This window comes from Haplochromis burtoni, unplaced genomic scaffold (genome assembly GCF_018398535.1).
Source record: "Haplochromis burtoni strain Fernald_Lab_line unplaced genomic scaffold, NCSU_Asbu1 Contig_264, whole genome shotgun sequence".
NCBI classification, from domain to species: Eukaryota; Metazoa; Chordata; class Actinopteri; order Cichliformes; family Cichlidae; genus Haplochromis; species Haplochromis burtoni.
This window is the reverse complement of record NW_024582625.1, coordinates 807,157-824,689: the sequence shown is the minus strand read 5'-3', so window position 1 is coordinate 824,689 and position 17,533 is coordinate 807,157. Positions and strand designations below refer to the sequence as shown.

Sequence of the window (17,533 nt, the reverse complement as noted above, 5' to 3'; positions counted from 1 at the left end):
AAAGGGTAAAGAGGTGGTCCAGTGTTCAGCAACCGGGACAAAAACCGCATTGTTGCTCCTGTGTCCAAAGTTCAGTCTTTGTACAACACCCAGAGCCTTTAGGAACCTCATCCACTCCAGGGGCTATTCCACCAAAGAGTTGGTGGTGATAGAGTCATCTATCACCAGGGGTGACCCCACCCCTGGTGATAGATGACTCGCCCCCCTCCTCCCCAGACTCTGCTTCCTCTATGGAAGATCCCACAGTCCCACCTGAGCCAACTCACCACCAGGTGGTGATCAGCTGTCAGCTCAGCACCTCTCTTCACCCAAGTGTCAATCACATACAGCTGCAGATCTGATGATACAGTTACAAAATCGATCACTGACGTGTGGGCTAGGGTGTCCTTTAAAATTATAAATATATTTATATATTATTAATTAGAGTTATATATAAATATATAACTAATTTAATTTACCTCAAATATTTTAGTTATCTCATATAATTGCAAACCTTATTACATATCATAAAGTGCAAAACTGTAAAAGAATAGCAGTAACCTTTGCTTCTTGCTTTTTGTTTTAAACTGTCTTTGGTTGCTGTTGTTGTGTTGTAATTTGTGCAATAGCTAATAAAATCTGAAATGACTGAGTTCTTGAGGTCAGACCACTTTAGGCACACCAAGTACTCCCTTCTTTTTGGTTCTAAAGATAAATTCTGAAGTGTCATTCAGTGTCTTGCACAATATATCAACACTGGAGATTTTATTTCACGTCATCTAGCTGATGTGTATTTATCTCTCTCTACCTAAGGTACGACAGTATGTCAAAGATGTGGCGCGAATCTACTCCATCACTGTGAGTAACGCGGTGGACGGAGTGTCCTCTAGCTGTCGGGTTTGTGCCCTTGGTGCACAACCGTCCAGCTCTGCGTGTGTGCCGTGCCCACCTGGGCATTACATAGACGCAAGTACGAGCCAGTGCACAGAGTGTCCACCTAACACATACCTGATGCCTCACGCTGCACCAGGCCCTGATGCCTGCAAATCCTGTGGACCTTCCAGCAAAAGTGACAAGGTTTGTTGCTATGATTGAGAAAGAATTTAAGAAAATTCTTGTTATCAGTAAGGTGGTACACCAGATACCTGTGTATTTGTTTTCCAGGAGCACAGCTTATGCTATAGTGACTGTCACTTCACCTACACAGAAGGCAATGCCACTCTGACTTTTGACTTCAGCTCACTTGGGCCAGTGGGGTCACTGATGAATGGCCCAAGCTTTACCTCAAAAGGAACCAAGTACTTCCATCACTTCAATATCAGTATCTGTGGAGGAAAGGTGTGCAAAGATGAAAATGCGCAGAAAATCCTGCAATTTTAAATGTGTTGTGCACAAATTGAATGTCATTGCAATTTTCTCTTTTTCTTTAAGGGTCAGTTGGCAGTATGTACAGACAATGTAACAGACCTATCCATCACTGACTCCCAGAGAGAAAAGGAAGGGCCCAATGCCATCACGACCTTCATCTGTCAATCAACAATAATCCCAGCTAGTGGACGAGGATTCCACACAGCCCTCTCCTCGCAGTCCATTAACCTGGCTGACACATTTGTTGGTTAGTGAGCATCAAACACAGACGGTGGCAGTGAAGAGAATTGAATTTAGGTTTACTTTTTTATGCCTCTATTTTTATTTTAAAAGAATAAAATAATATGTGATAATAAGTAAAAGGTCCTTTTTTGTGGGGATCATTACTCGTATAATATAAAAGGTCTTTTTTGCTTGTCTTTAAATGTTAAACTCCTGTCATAGAAAAGATTAAAGACAAATTAAAAGTAGACATATTATTATGTAATACATTTCTATAAATATTAACAGGGGCAACTGTGGATAACAACCTTGAAGGAATAAGTGTAACACCAGATCTGTTTCCCAAGACCTCCAAGAAAGTTCCTGATGTCAACTTTTACTACAGGTGCCTATCATTACAGGCATTATTTATAGAGTGGAAAAAAAAATCACTGCTTTAAGCTTCTTGCTTTCTGTGCTTTTTGGTGTAAGGTCTTTGGAGACAACTTCATCTTGCGAGTCGGGTCGGAGCGTGGTGGTGACACTTCGCTGCAACCCAGACAAGAGCACTACGGGGGAGCTCTCAGTACCCAGGTCTTTCTCATCAACGTCTCTCTAATTTTCATGTGTTTGTCACTGTTCTGTGCTGTGGTCCAGCTTACTGAACAAATTATGCCTTTGGCTATTTCAGTCAGTGTCCTGCTGGAACGTGTGATGGTTGCACCTTTCAATTCTTATGGGAGAGCTCAGGGGCTTGTCCTACATGCACAGAAAGAGACTACCATCAGATAGAGGGAGTCTGCAAGGGAGGAAATCAGGTGTGTGTGTGGACATATACTTGTCTATGAGTACTGGATTTTTCTTAAAGGCATGTTTAATGTGAATTAAAACAGACTGTGTACTGCAGCTTTCATTTGAAGTGGTTTATATTCACCTCCGATTTTAAAATTCTTATCCAATTTTATAGCCAGCCAAGCAACCAAACGGGTTATAATTCCACAACGGTTCATGCTAACAAGCCTAAAGGTTGTTAGCATCCAAAATATCCATGTATGTAGAAAAATCCCACAAAGCTTAAAGTCAGCACTATAACAGTCTTTGTTTCACTTAAAATGCAGGTTGCTGGAATGAAGACAAACCTATTGAACACTTCAAATTTCATATTTACACTTACTAGTGTATGCGCTGTCCCATTCATATGTGTATATCCACCCTTAGGACTTGCTGTATGTGTGGAATGAACCAAAGCTGTGCATGGGTGGTGTGCCCTTGCCTGCTAAGAAAACACAGACCTGTGAGGGCATTGAGTTCTGGATCCAGCTTGGTGCAGGACTGGGAGCTTTCACTGCAGTGTTGCTCGTTTCCCTGACCTGCTATTTCTGGAAGAAGAACAAACGGTATCTTTAGCCTCTTGTTCTTTAACTTCTCACATCATTATTTAATTACATGTTTTCTCATTTTCCCCTTAATTCCCCTTAATATTCTCCCCTTCTCCCTTTCTCACCTTCTTCCTCATCACTGCTGTAAGATTTTAGCTTCACATGTTTTGTTTTCTTTCCTTAGCTTTGTCTCTTCTTCTCCATTATTACCAAATCCCATCTCTTGCCATTCTGTCTCTGTAACATCACAGTATTTATGTGAAGATTCTTCGTCTTCTTCTTCTTCTTGTAAATTTCTGCAGTATTGATTCTGTCACTTGTCTCTGTGCAAGGTTGGAGTATAAGTACTCCCGGCTGGTGATGTCTGCTAATAAGGAATGTGAAATGCCAGTGGCTGACAGCTGTGCTGTGATGGAGGGGGAGAATGAGGCAGACATGGAGGATGAAGTTGTATACACAAAACCTTCTCTACTTGGAAAACTCAAAGCCATAGCATCCAAGGTGAGAGACACAGTATCACTATACTTTTAAAACCACAAAGTTCCACAGTGGTAAAAAACAAACAAACTATATAGTGTTGCAAAATAATTCTCTTTTCGTTTTCATTTTAGAGAAATGGAGATAACTATGAAAATGTGCAGCTAAATTCGGCTCATTCCAAAACATTGGTGTGGAGCTAGAGTGGAAGAACCGTGAAGGGGGCTGAGGGGAGAAATCAGACCTTCAAGAGACTTTTCCCACTTTGTGACCCCTATCTAACTATCCCCTTTATAAGCTTTGATACCTGGAACACCAACTGTTTGTATGTGCACACACATATAGACACAACATCAGAGCCATGCTCAAACGAGTCACACTAACCTGGTGGCCTTAAAGCTTGGTACGATGGAGCTGTCCAGTTAAAGACTGTGAAGCAGGTGTGTGGCTGACACTTCCTGATAGCTGTCTGATTCTAATTTATTTCAGGAAAAAAATGATAGAAGAGCTCAGGGTAAGACAGACTTATTTAAGATGTCCTGTTTTGCTATTTTTCTCTCTTCAGTTTGCGTATCGTCCAATATTTCGTTGATACCTGTGGTATAGTTCATCTTCAGGAAAGCTATGATTTTCCTTTCCATATCCCACAGATGTTTACACAGATTGGTTTATTCTTTTCATGTACAATCATTATCTTCTCACGTTTTTGTTGTTGTTGTTTTTTGGTTTTTTTTTTGAAATTATATAATGAAGAGAACTACTGATCAGTTGAAATTTGAATTTGCCATATTCTGTTTGGGTTGTGGTGTGGACTGTCCATGTACTTCAAATAAATCATGATGTATTTATGTATAACCTGACTCAGTTTGATTATCTTATTAAAAAGCTGCTGAGAAATTAAGCAATAAATACATTTGACTTAAGGTTAAGTCAAATGTATTTGTTCAATACTATTTAGACTCAAGGTACTTTTGCATGCTTTGCAGACTGAAAAGAGGAATACAAAGAGACATTTAAAACATCTGTAAACATATGTATACAAGCTTGCACAAACAGTCATTATTAAAATATGAAGACATTTCACAGATGTCCAGTTATATAGATCTGGTGCACTTGCTTCTATTTTAATGGGATTGTCACCAAAAATTCAAATTGTTTCTAATACGGCCTTAGTAAAAGCTATGTCAAATAGTCATTAACACTATGGAGAGATCCATAAAAAATGGAACTGGCAAACAAAAATGTAACTCGTGAAGAAATATGCACTCATCAACCACTTTGTTAGGGGATCCTATTGTCAAGATGACCTGCTGAAGTTCAAACTGAGCATTAGAATAAAGAAAAGAGATCTAAGTGACTTTGAATGTGGCGTGGTTGTTGGTACCTGACGGACTGGGCTGGTTCACACACAACCATCCTCGCGGTTTACATTTCCCCACAGAGGCAGTGCTTTGTGGGGAAATGCCTTGTTGATGTCAGAGAAGAATGGCCAGACTACTTTGACCTGATAGGATAATGAGAGTAACTCAAATAACTACTTGTTAAAACCAAGATACGTAGACGAGCACCTCTGAATGCACAACATGTCACAGCTTAGAACAGATAAGCTGCAGTAGCAGAAGGCCACATCAGATGTCACTGTTTTCTTTATCATGACAGTGAGTTCAACGTACTCATTTGGCCTCCACAGTTACCAGATCTAAATCCAATAGAGCACCTTTGAGTTTTGTGCAACGCCAGATGCAGGAGATCATTCTACATCACAGTGGTGATGTGTTTCAAATAAGATCATTTTGAATTTGATGGGATCAACATATCTCCAAAAAACTTGGGACAGGGTGATGTCCCCATTTCATTTAACAGCAGCTTGTAATTGTGAGCAAAGGAGACCATGTGCTGGAATTTTTTGGGAGAGGTGATAATGGACTCAATAGCTGCTCACCAGTCCTGGGTCTTATTTGTATTTTTGGTTTTCTGGTGTGAGAAATATTTGACCAATGTTATCCTAAAAAATAATTTCAAATTTAAAACAATCTAACCACAAATGGTGATTTCCATGTTTTCTCAGTCCAGTATAAATGAGCCTTGACCCAGAGAAGACGTGTGTTTCTGGATTATGTTTGCAGTGATTTCCGGAAGTGTTCTCAAGCAGTGATTTCCATTATAGAATCATATTTGTCTGTTAATGCAGAGCTACCTGATGGCCCAAAGATCATGAGCAATCAATACTTATTTTTGGCCTTTTGCCTTGCCCAACAAGATTTTTCTGGATTCTATGAATCTTTTGATGCACTGAAGATAATGAGTTATTGAACATCTTACATTAAGGAAAATTATTCTGAAATTGTTCCACAATTTGTAGATGCAGATTGGTGAACATCTGCCGAGCTAAGATGCTTTTTTTAAAAACAAAAAATACAGAATATGTTACTCACCTGTTGCACAATTAATTTTGCACAATTGCAAAATGTTCCTCCAGATATTTCTCTTTAGTACTACTTATGTTTCCAGCCTTTTGCTCTTGAAATGTGTGGCTGCTATCAATTTCAAACTAAGCAAATATTGTTCATAAAATGGTAAAATGTCTCAGTTTAATGTTTATGAGATTTGCAAATCATTGCATTATGTTTTAATAAAATTTTCCAAAGTGCCCAACTAGTCATCGCACAACAAGTTTACAAATAAGGCAGAACTTCATTTCCTGGTTTTGGTTGTTATAGTGGAATGAATGGCATTCATCAGTTAGAAGATTTATATCGTGGCTTGAAAGCATTCAGTATTTCCAAACCCCTCTGGCACTTGGCTTCAACAGTAATATAATATCATAGCAACGGAGGGCACAATATTACCTTAAAATGATATATTACTTTTTAAAGTTACCATTGCACAAATCATCATGTTGGCTCAGAAGTGGCGACCTTTGACTTACTGATATACAGGATGCAAAAATTACACAGCTGAAGCAGAAAAAAAAATTCCCCTCGCGGTTAGAAATGATAAATTTGATGAGCCACTTTTCCCCCACCTTTTTCCTTAGCAACTCACCCTGGTCTTCACTGGCATTCGCCATATCGTCCTGCAGAGGTCAGTCAAACATTAAGATTTTAAAAGGTAAACTCATGTCGTTTAATTTAACGTCCTCTCTGATTTTTTCCCTGGTTTTTGCTTCCCTACAGAACATCATTTTTCAGTACAAGTTTCTGAAAATTTACCTGTACACGATTCCCGAGTGTTTAATGCCGCTGGAAAACTCCTTGCCGTAAACCGCAGCACAGTATGTTGGTCAGAAGTGTAATTACTGAAACTAACCACTTGAGGGCGACATTCACTAGTATACAAAAGAAGAGTCCAAATCCTGTTTTACAGAACAGATAACGATAATGTAATCTTGTAAAAATAATAAAGTAAAATGAGATAAAATGAATAAATATGATAAGATTTTCATTTCAACAGTTTGACATGTCCCTGACTTTTTTAAAAGCAAAACAAAATAGCTTCTCTAACGTACGTTGTGTCAAACTACAAGCTACTGACTGCAGTGTAGAATGGAAAATTACCAAAAGACTGCTTCATCTTTATCTTTTTTTAATACACACTTTTAACGTCTTACTTTCAGAGACTGAACCTTCACACTGCATTTAGCAAAAACACTGGGCTCTCCGGTAGATGGTTTAACAAGAGTGCCTTCATTGGGGAACAGATGAGGCAGGGTGTTAGAGCCATCTTTCAACATTTGGCAACACACACGTTGAATAGAGCCCATGTGGATATGAAAGTGATGTTGAGAGGCTGTTAGTGTTGCTGGAGAGACGAATGTATCTGCACTTCGACACACATTTTAGCTGCATTTATTGATATTTTTCTGAGATGAACAGAGAGAAGGATGAGTGGACAAAACCAGGTTTTTTTTCCTTGTTATTTTATTATGATGTCATCACAGCCTTATTATTGCACATACCATAAACACGGAACTATTGCTTTTGAGGTTGATCAGTTCCAGAGTCCCTTAAACCTCAGCTTCATTTTGCCTGCAGAGATCTCATCTTGTTTCAAAGAGGCCAAGGACACATTCTGCTATACGGCGGGGGCTATAGCACAGAGATCTTTGTGGAGCACACAGCAGTTGGCCGAGGCTGAATAGAGGAACAATGTTTATAATGAATGGCTGCTTGTAAAGGATATTCATGAGTAAAGCCAATTAAGGACGCTTCCAGAGTGAGTTACTTGGTGCATGACATGGTAAAACTCGGAAAGGTGAGGCATTTCAAAGTAAAGCGTTTCCTCTACGTCTCAGTTCCAACAGATTTTCCCATACACCCGTTAAACCCTTTTCAAACCTCCTTATGCCTCGACAGCATGCCTGCAGTGGGCTCCCAGATCTAAATGCTTCAGTTCAAGTATGGCCTAGCAGCCTGCTGGTCTTGCTTAGGTGGTCTTGGCTGAGACCCACTGTGTAGCAAGTTTCACACATCGAGTGGAGATGAGGTGGACAAATGTGGCGAGGGAAAGGTTGAAGGGGTGAGGCAGGCTGTGAGAGACGGGGTCAAAAGAAGAGTGTGAGATTGTTGTCAGAGACTGGTCCCCGGACTAAATGAGTGGAGAACAGGGTTAAGTGCTCTATTTGTGCAACTATTAAAAGCTGGGAGTAGGGTACAGGGACTCGCAGAGCCAAATCTCATCAGTCGCTGCCAATTTGAATCAGAACCAGCAACTCGTTTTTCTTTTCCTCCTTTTTCGGCAACTCCTCACCCCTCCTCTTCATGCGGACAAACAGACATTCCAGCAGCGGATGTGATGGTGGTTGTCCATAGCAACGTGCCATGCTGGGTGTATCTTGTGGGAGCAGGACCACTGAGTGAATGGCTAAGCCTTCTTCTAACAAAGACTGCGAATCTCTGAGATGCTTTGAGCTTCCATAGAAGCACTGTGACTTCTGGGCTGTGGGAGTGCTTTACATAATCCAGCAGCAGCTTCCCTCTGCTCTGCCACAGCGCTCTCTCCTGCTGCTCTCTGCACCTAACACACACGCCCCAATGTAGGTCGGCTCATCTTGGCGCATCCTCTGAAATTCTTTCAATCTATCATTCAGTGTGATAATCACAGGGTGCTCTTGGAGACAGGCAGCATAAAGGTGTAGACCAGTCATGAGATGAATGTTCAACAGTTCTACCCACATCTGCTGTATGAAATTTGAGAGAATAGTTTGAAAAGGCTCGACCGGGGGGGGGGGAGAAAATGAGTGATTCCGATCACATATTTTGCTGGAAACATCAAATATAACAGTCACACTTTATTCTAGACAGCATATTATATGTAAACATTTAAGATCAATTTATTAATAATTTACTACCACCTTAAATGCAATAAATTATTGCATGAGCCACTTGTTTAAAAAGAAAATATGCTAAATTACTCTGCTAATATTTAGATTTTCTCGCAACATTCATTTATTCCACCACCTCAGAACTGTCACCCAGCAGCGAGTCTGCAACATTTCCAGCTTGAAACAGACAGTTTGATGTGTGTGGATGTTTTGATAAATTTGATGTACTTTATGGATATGAGTTCTTCTCTAACATCCTTTTGTTAGCTGGGATCAGCCAGCAGCTGACATTGTGTGCTCTGCTTCCTTTCGTGAGCCTCTCTGGGACTGCCAAAGCCAGCTGCTCCTCTGTGCCTCTCAACATCAACACATTTAACACAGATATGTAAACTGCACACTTCAATAACTCAGTGAGTCAAAGACTCAATCTTAATGGTATATGAGCTCCTCTTCCCCTCCCTCATTTTATTGGAGATGCTATGCTGTAAAAATATATGGGCATATATATCAGAAATACCCCTTCCCTTTTAATAACAGACTGGAAAAGATATGGGTGGTAGGGAAAGGCATTTTAACCCAGGGATTCCTCCGAGTCGCCGTTTCAGTAATTCAGGTAAACAATCAATGGCAGAAGGCTCGTTAGGAAATAAAACTATCTGCATGTTCTCTATAGTTAGCCCACTTTTCCATTCACCAAACAGGGATTTGCAGCTGGTAATGTAAAATTGATCTTTTACAACTTCTACCTGGAGAACTATCAAACATTACATTAAGGCACATAGCCATATTCAAAACATCACCACATACTGTATCTATGGGGCACAGAAACATCAGCTACCATTCCCCTCTAGCTGGAGAAATTCAGCATGTATTCATGAAAGCAGACCATTTTCCTCCATTAGCGTTTGAGTCATTTGAGTACATAAAGTTCATAATTACAGGGTAAGACACCAGTTTTCTTTTGTCGACACAACTATTGCTGCACTGTCTGTGTTGACAGTTTTGAGGCAGAAAAAAAGGTGTTTGTTGTACTGTATCTTTTCAGCCCTGCTATTAGTTATTATTAGCAATCCATTACAGAAATCCTCCATAGAAACAGCAGTTTAAGAGTGGGAGTAAAATACTGTTGCTTTGGTGAACACATGTCTGGAACTATGGCCATTAAGATAAAGGGATTCCATGATTAGAAATAGAAAAATGAACATTTGTATCAAAAGCAAAACATACCTTCCCGCAAAAAACAACCACATTAGGTTCTTAAATAGATCTAGGATGCAAAGCACATCTATCAAGATGTGAACGGATGAATTCTCAAACTGAAAGTTGATGAATTTGAGAGATTTTGTTTTTTATACATGTCCATTCCAGCTGTTCTAACCAGTCCAGGTTATGCTTTAGTCCACATTCACTCTAGGGTTGTAAGACCATCAACATTGTGCTGTTTGAACCATCAGTAGCATAATATACAAATGTACAGATACACAATAGAAATACATACATCATTTGTTATTACAATGAGACCTACAAAAAAGCATGAGAATAAAAAGTCTGTGGGGTATTGCAGGTGAGGCAAGCAGAGCCACAAATGTGCATCCAGACTGAGGGACACAGCCCCTCCTACCATGAGTAAGCGCATGTCTATTTACACTGCATCATAACAAAGCTATCAAAAACAAAGGCTCCAAAAATTCCTCCTAAAAACTTTTTTTGTTCTTTTGTTTCTCTACATACAACAATTTTTGATTTCCATGTATATACATCCCTAGAAAATAATTTCCATATAGTTACACACTTTCTACATATGTGAAACGATACAGTTCTAGTCCACAAGGAAGGTGTCTGCTTGTTTGTGCGTGTATGTGCACATATGTGACTGTTTATCTGTGAGCGTTGTGTGTGTGTGAGGCGGGCAAAGAAGAGGATAATGTTCATCAACTGGCTAACAGTCACAGGGGGCAGATTTGGAGAGTAGACTGGATGTGGTCACAGAGAGGAAGTAGTGGAGTCTACAATCTCTCTCCCGTTGCACACAGTGGGAACATAGTGGGCGCTGACAGAAGCTAGGAAAGGAAAAAGGAGCAAGGGGGTTAAAAGGGAAAATACAACTACACAGACAGAAAAAAAGCATAGTTAAATATTCAATTTTGTTGGTGTCAAATTAGTAAAAGAAAAAACAAGAACCTCTTTGTCATACAGAATGGCAAGATACACAAATATTCATATTTTGCAGTAGAAATGACCCTGCAGCAATAACCCCCCCACCCTCTTCCCCCCACACACACACATTTAACATATTTTACATTTTTACTAAGTCTTGAATTACTCACAGGAACTTACTAACATTAGGAGTTGTCAGGTAATAACAATTCTCAGCTGAATAAGCCCTGTGGAAACACTCACCAACCGGGCTGCTCCAAGAAACTGAGTGATCTGGAAATAAGCTAATTGGTTTGGGTATCTACAATTCAGGGGAGTCTATAAATACAACCCATGTTCTTTTAGTTTTAGTTTCCACTATCCAAAATACCATTAAGCAACGTGAGTTTACAGAAACTGTGGAAATCAAGACAGCATCTGAGAGAAAATGTTCAGATAAAACTGCAGGTCTGCTGGGCAGGAAGTCTAATCAAAACCACCCACTACAAAACAGTTGCTGGAAGCTTTAGCTAAAATAGGCGTGGTGGTGCGCTGTTCCACTGTGCAGCACTAATGCACAAACTGGGTCCCTACATCAAAGAGTCATCAGGAATAAAACATTACCTGTGACCTCATCACTAAAATCAGTGTCTGATGTATGCAGAGCAACATCTGGATAGGTCAGAGATGAAGCTTTTTTGGCCACAATCACCAGGGATTTTTCACCAGGGGGAAAAAGAAGCACTATTTCATGAAAACATGCCAATGGCTGCCAACTGTTAAGTAAGTAAGGAGGTTGGGAATATTATAAATAGTAATAGACAGGGAAATATTGGACTTTTTGTTGAGTACAGAATGTTGAGCATATAACCAAATAACCTACCATGAGATGCATATGAGGTGGCAGCCCCGCTGACACTGAAGCGATTAAGGTTAAGCCTGTGGCTGGTTACATTCTTTTGGGGCTGAAACATGATGATGTGGACCTTGGGGGCAAACATGCAACCCAGCACCACAAAGCCACTCAAGCTGACTGAGATACACATGGTAGTTGTCTGAACCTGCAGAGGAAACATAAGAAGACAGTAATTAGTAGCCAGGTTAGCACAAGACATCCATCCATGCATCCATCGATCTAGCTATCAGCCACATTGTGAGCAGTTTGCAAGTCTATCACTGTCACATGGACTAAATCGTTTTTGCTAACATTTGCATCTACGGTCAGCTGAGACTTGCCAGTAATCCTGACATGCATGCTTTTGTACTGTTTCAGTTGCTATTACAAACTAATTTAATGATAACAATCTATAATAATGAAAATACTTCAAAGGAACATTTGAGTGCTTATGACAAAGTGCTTTGAATAGAATTAGAAATGAAAGCAAATGCTGCTAAAGACACTAAAGAAATGGATCTCTGTGTCTGCACACGCTGCAGATAATCATGCATGTAAAGTGAGAGCACAAGTCTTTGTTAGCATACTTTGTTAGCTTATAACACTTACTAGAATCTATCAATAAAAGACTTAATCAACAGAGACCACAGTGGCCAAAGTCTCTCACTGGAGGGAAGCTTTAATTTTATTCTCTGTGAAATCAATGCCAATTAAGTACACTCTTATTCTCTCTTGATTCCTGATCTCCAGCATGCAGCAGTGCGCACTATATGTTGCTGTATCCCGCCATAATCGTTATCACAAGTGTTACAAATGTTTGAATAACAGCAATTCCCAGTGAGCTCACAGTACATTTGAGCATATCAGCAATAAACCCTTCAACGTCTCCTCTGAGTACGTATGTACATAGAGTATGTGAGTGGGCGGGTATGCATATTGGCAATGTTTTTCCCATATCTGTCTAATCTTACAGTAACATTACGTCAAAAAATGCATATTTAGAGGGGTGGAGAGGAGAGCTAGAGAGAGTATGAGAGTGAGCGAAAGAGGGTCATTTATTTGACATTTTACGGGGATCAAATGAGCAGCCCTGGCATCAGCACTCTATCAGCACTCCTCTCTTGCGCCCTTTGATACAACGTGTGCATTTGTGGAGTGTGTATATAAGGTGTGTGTTTGCCTAAGATTTGTATGGTCAGGTGAACATTCCCTCCCCTTTGCTGTTAAATCTGAACATGTGTCAGCAGTTTGACAGAGCTTGTTTAAGTGTCACTCCCAGTACTGCACACCTGGGACATTTGCCAATAGGATTAGGAATTGTTGAAGTTGTGACTACACCTATGTGATTTCTGCTTTGTTAGCTGTGCATCTTTAAAAAAAAATCATGTTGAGAAGATAAAAACTGCTCAAATAACCGCATTACATACTTGAAACACCAAAGTGAGTCAGTTGCCATAGAGTCCCATTGTAAAACGCTCATCTTTATCACAGAAATAAAAAACTTTTAAGGTGGAACATGAAACAGCTTTCTATTCTAACTGAGCACTCAAAACGCTTTATACAACATCCAACATCAAAATGTCTACATATAACTTTTGCAGTCTATGGGAAAAAACAGTAAATGTGAAACTGCCAATAGTTAATTCTACCACAAACAGCCCAGAGTATTTAATTCTGCTTTTTATTTGGACCATAAGCATATCATCACAGTTGTGCTGCTGCTAGATAGTTTTTAAGGTTAGGCTTGCATCTCGTTGGGCTAGAGTCAGATCAGTGTCCTCCTTAAATACAGAAACACGCACTCGTGCATGCATGTGTATGCTCAAAACCATACCCTGTAGTCACTGGATGTAACATAGAAGATAGGAAGAAAGGCCAGCCAAATTATACAGGTGGTGTACATGGTGAATCCAATAAATTTGGCCTCATTGAAGTTCTCAGGGCACTTCCTGGTCTTAAAGGCATACCTAGTGGAGAAGAGAATCACATTTTTAAGTTGACAAAATACCCTTTTCATTTCAGCAGTTCCTGATTTGATCTGTAGAACATAAACTACTTTATATAGTACATTTTGGGTAATAATCAATGTCTGTGAGTTTAGTTGTGAAACACTTACACAGTACACAAGATGACCAGGAGCACATCATATCCCAGTGACAGCAGCATGCTGGAGTCACGTACATTACACTTCAAGATGACGGTCTGTCGTCGCTCCGGCAATGTAAAGCGACGCGTGCCGGGGACTTCCAGCAGCAGCCATACTGACACCATTACTAACTGGACAGAGATTAGACTCAGACAGATGAACACCTGGAAAAAAAAGGGAAAAGAGGAAGTAAGGTCATCGAGATCTACTGTTTGTCTATCCATCCATCCATCTGACTGATGCAGATGGATAGACATGATGCTGCAATCACTCACCTGAGAGGATGGGCTAATGAAGCGTGGCCTCACGGCTCCCGCTCCGTCTTTCACACCATTGAAAATCCTGGCGATTCTGTTGGTTTTGGTGAGAAGGGCGGAGTAGCAGACAGCAAATGATGTGCCCAGGCCAAGGCGGCGCAGGGCACAGATGGCAGGAGAGGGTTTGGCCAAAAAGAGGAAAGTCATGGCGTAGGACATGAAGACTCCTAAGAGGAGGATATAACACAGTTCTCTACCTGATGCTTTCACCAGTGGTGTGTTGTTGTGTCTGACGAACACCCAAATCACCAGGCCGGTGCACATGAATCTGGGGACAGGGAGGAAGTTGCAGCCAGACATACAATCAGTGTCATGAAGTCACTGCTTATATGCTGTCACACACATAAGGCATGGCTATAAATAGCAAAATTGACTTAAACAATCAACAAAATATTCTGAAATCAGTATATGCTCATGTCATTGTCTGTGCATAGCTATGAAAATCTCTGTATCTGTATGACGCTGAGCCTTGGCTGACCACATGCTAAGTTTTTCCTCACTTACTTATTGTTGTGAGCTACTTCTGTTCAGTTTCCCTGTCACTTACCCTACACATGCAATGGTAATTGGGCCAATAGCCCAGGCATCTTCCCACATAATATAGTCCTCGGGAAGGTCATAACAGGACGTCAGGTCGTCAGTGGGCCACTGGCCAGGAGCGCAAGGTGAGCAGGTAAACTCATCAGCCAGGTATTCATGAGGCTCACAGGCTGTACAAATCCAGCAGCAGTACTCACCTGGGAAACAAGAATATGAACAGTTTGTGGCATATTTTCCAAAGGTGCTGCTACCTTGAATGTCACTACAACAAAGACGAAATTAATGAAATTCACCGTCCTACCTGCCTGCATTTTCTTCATCTCATTGCGCTCACAGGGGTCGCTGCACTGCGACGTGGGCACTACTTCTCTGGGCCAGCGAATTAAATCACTGCTCAGACTTAAACTCTCTGCCCATTCACCTACTGGCACGTAACCATAACGATCACCAGAGTGCTGGTAGCTGAAGATGTTGTATCGGCCCACGCCATCCCCCTGGGTGTCAAACTTCACTACTGTCTCGCTGCCTGGAGGAGAAAATGGGGCTGAAGAGAGAACACAGAGACAAAGAGTGGAAAAAAGGCGATAAACCCAGTGGGAAAGGAGATCAAAGCTTAACAATCACAAACAATCACCTTATTGAGGTCTCATTGATGTCTTTTAAAAGCAGCAGTGAAGAGAGGGACAATAAGCAATGGTCAGTAAGCCTTAGGAGTCCAAAACAGATAGTGAAAGGCACTACAAAAGTGTTTTCATTACTGAAGACCAGCCAGTCACAAAAGTGTTTTCTAAAAGGCTATAAATGCCCAGTATGAATGGTGATGTGTGTGTCACTGGCCTCCCACCTGTCCATAAGGTCACCTAGAGACAAAATTGCTGTTCTAAAATCAGATCTGATAAAGTTTATTACCAGATGCATCATTAACAAGCTGCCCATAAAGCCATATAGGCATGGAAGCAGAGAATTGAATCCCTTGGTAATGCTATAGCTACCCACACAATGATAGATTTAGCCTCTGGGTCTCTTCTGTGAGTGAGGTGCACTGCTGAAACTGCCAAATTGGTTTGTATACATGTTGTTATGAAAGGATTACCATCTACCCTGAGGATGTGGGAACAGAAGAGATTGTAAAATTGGCAGGATGTGCGGTCACCATTAAAAAAACAAATAGAAAAGGGCTATGGACTGGGAAAACAGTAAGTTATTGATGCTTTGCAGGCAGTGCTGGACCTGACAGTGCTGAAAGTTGGTTGTTTTGACACAGACAAAGTGTATGCCACTCCTATTGTGCCATCGCTGTCCTTTACAGCAGAGCAGGCAGCTCTGTATTGCTGACACACAGGCTTGCGTGTTATACGGTGGTGCCTTGTCGAAAGATGATGTGACTAGAGAAATCACAGTGTATGCTGGGTTTATAAAGCACCGTTCTTCAATTTGTAACAAGGCTCTCGGTCCTCACCGTGCAGCTTGCTTTGATGATGCTATGCCGCCTTCCTCATATCTCTTTGTCTTTGGGTAACTGAATAAATCGTGGGCCGAATTCATTCTCCATACATACAGCCTGGGATCAGTAGAGTGAATCAGGATACGGATTGCGAATAAGCTGTTGGGCTGAAAAGTTTGCATGTGTCTACGTGTAAGGATGTGCACACAAGATTGAAGCTCGATTAGGTTTTGCTTTACAGTTTGATGGCTAAGGTATTGCTCTGAGCGCTGTGGGAGGCAGTGCTGACAGAACCAAAGCTCTGACCCTGCTGTTAGCTGTGTGTGTGTGCGAATGTGTACGTATGTGCACGCAGCACTGACAGGGGCTAAAGCTGTGCTATTGTTGTGATAGTTCAGTGTGCTCAGAAAAGAATGGCGTGTCAGATGGCAGCAGAGGGGGTTAGGGTTTATGAAATCCATAAATCACAGAGACAGCACAACTCTCTATCTTTCTCCTCTCTCATCTCCCTCTGTCACAGGAAATTCTAACTGTCAAGTCTTCTTTGGATTTTGCAGCTAAATGTTTAGGTGACAGCTAAATGAAAATGATTTCAATAAGAAGGTGCTGATAATATCTTGAGATAAAGGAGATATATGAATCCATTATGCTGCACGTCGCCAGATAATAAAGTCTGCTAATATCAGCAAGCAATAAGGCAAGCTGGGACCTCCTCCTTTTACACACCAATACACACTGACAGAAGACGTTACCAGTGGCTAATTATCATAACTGCACCTTATTAGGACCTTAGATATGTGCTGAGGCCTAATTAGCTGCATGTGGTAATTACGTGTAATACAGACAAAAGAGATAAGAGTATTGGCCTACAGAGCCATTTGAAGGCACTGTTTTTGTCCTTGACTTCCCGCTAACACATCGCATTCAGGCAGCAATAGACTCAGAGGACCGGTGATTCCTCCTTATTTCCAACATCAGTGACCTCGCTGACATGACAGAATGGCTTATCAAGAAAGTGGATGAGGGTGCAAGTCAGAGCTAGCGAAGGCCACCAAGATTCAACTGACTGCAGAGAGCGGAGACACGCAGCCCAGGTTATTGACTGATGGACAAAATTCTCTCTCTTCATCACTGTCCTGGACTGAACTAAAAAAAAATTAAACTAAAACAACAACAACAAAGGTTTTTGTTTTGACAGGACTAAGCATCTATGGCCGTAGACTCACTGAATCAAACTTCTGAGCATGTTGAAATTTTGAGACTGGCCATTTAAATAATAGCTAAAACAGTTAATAAATATTTGTCAGTCCACATCTCCAGCCTGTTTT

At 40.9% G+C, this 17,533-nt stretch overlaps 2 protein-coding genes across 11 annotated transcripts in view; one reads left to right on the top strand and one right to left on the bottom strand.

Annotated features, from left to right (window-relative positions):
* The window catches only part of elapor2a (endosome-lysosome associated apoptosis and autophagy regulator family member 2a), a gene marked incomplete in the record, with an annotated part of 17,943 nt that extends 13,684 nt beyond the window's left edge, over nt 1-4,259 (top strand). Inside the window, 9 exon segments of the mRNA XM_014339071.2 lie at nt 793-1,056; nt 1,144-1,317; nt 1,411-1,594; nt 1,858-1,954; nt 2,041-2,142; nt 2,240-2,366; nt 2,767-2,945; nt 3,260-3,428; nt 3,539-4,259. Coding sequence (XP_014194557.1) covers nt 793-1,056; nt 1,144-1,317; nt 1,411-1,594; nt 1,858-1,954; nt 2,041-2,142; nt 2,240-2,366; nt 2,767-2,945; nt 3,260-3,428; nt 3,539-3,607 — 1,365 coding nt within the window.
* Nucleotides 4,260-7,047: 2,788 nt separating this feature from the next.
* The window catches only part of grm3 (glutamate receptor, metabotropic 3), a 48,663-nt gene continuing 38,177 nt past the window's right edge, over nt 7,048-17,533 (bottom strand). For all 10 annotated transcript variants that reach the window (XM_014339069.2, XM_042227499.1, XM_042227495.1 and 7 more), the window contains 7 exons: nt 15,063-15,305; nt 14,769-14,958; nt 14,180-14,489; nt 13,875-14,068; nt 13,593-13,725; nt 11,747-11,924; nt 7,048-10,787 (listed from right to left, as the gene is read on the bottom strand). In XM_014339069.2, the coding sequence (XP_014194555.1) occupies nt 10,711-10,787; nt 11,747-11,924; nt 13,593-13,725; nt 13,875-14,068; nt 14,180-14,489; nt 14,769-14,958; nt 15,063-15,305 (1,325 nt within the window). In that variant the 3' untranslated portion in view covers nt 7,048-10,710. The remainder of the gene's footprint in view (nt 10,788-11,746; nt 11,925-13,592; nt 13,726-13,874; nt 14,069-14,179; nt 14,490-14,768; nt 14,959-15,062; nt 15,306-17,533) is intronic.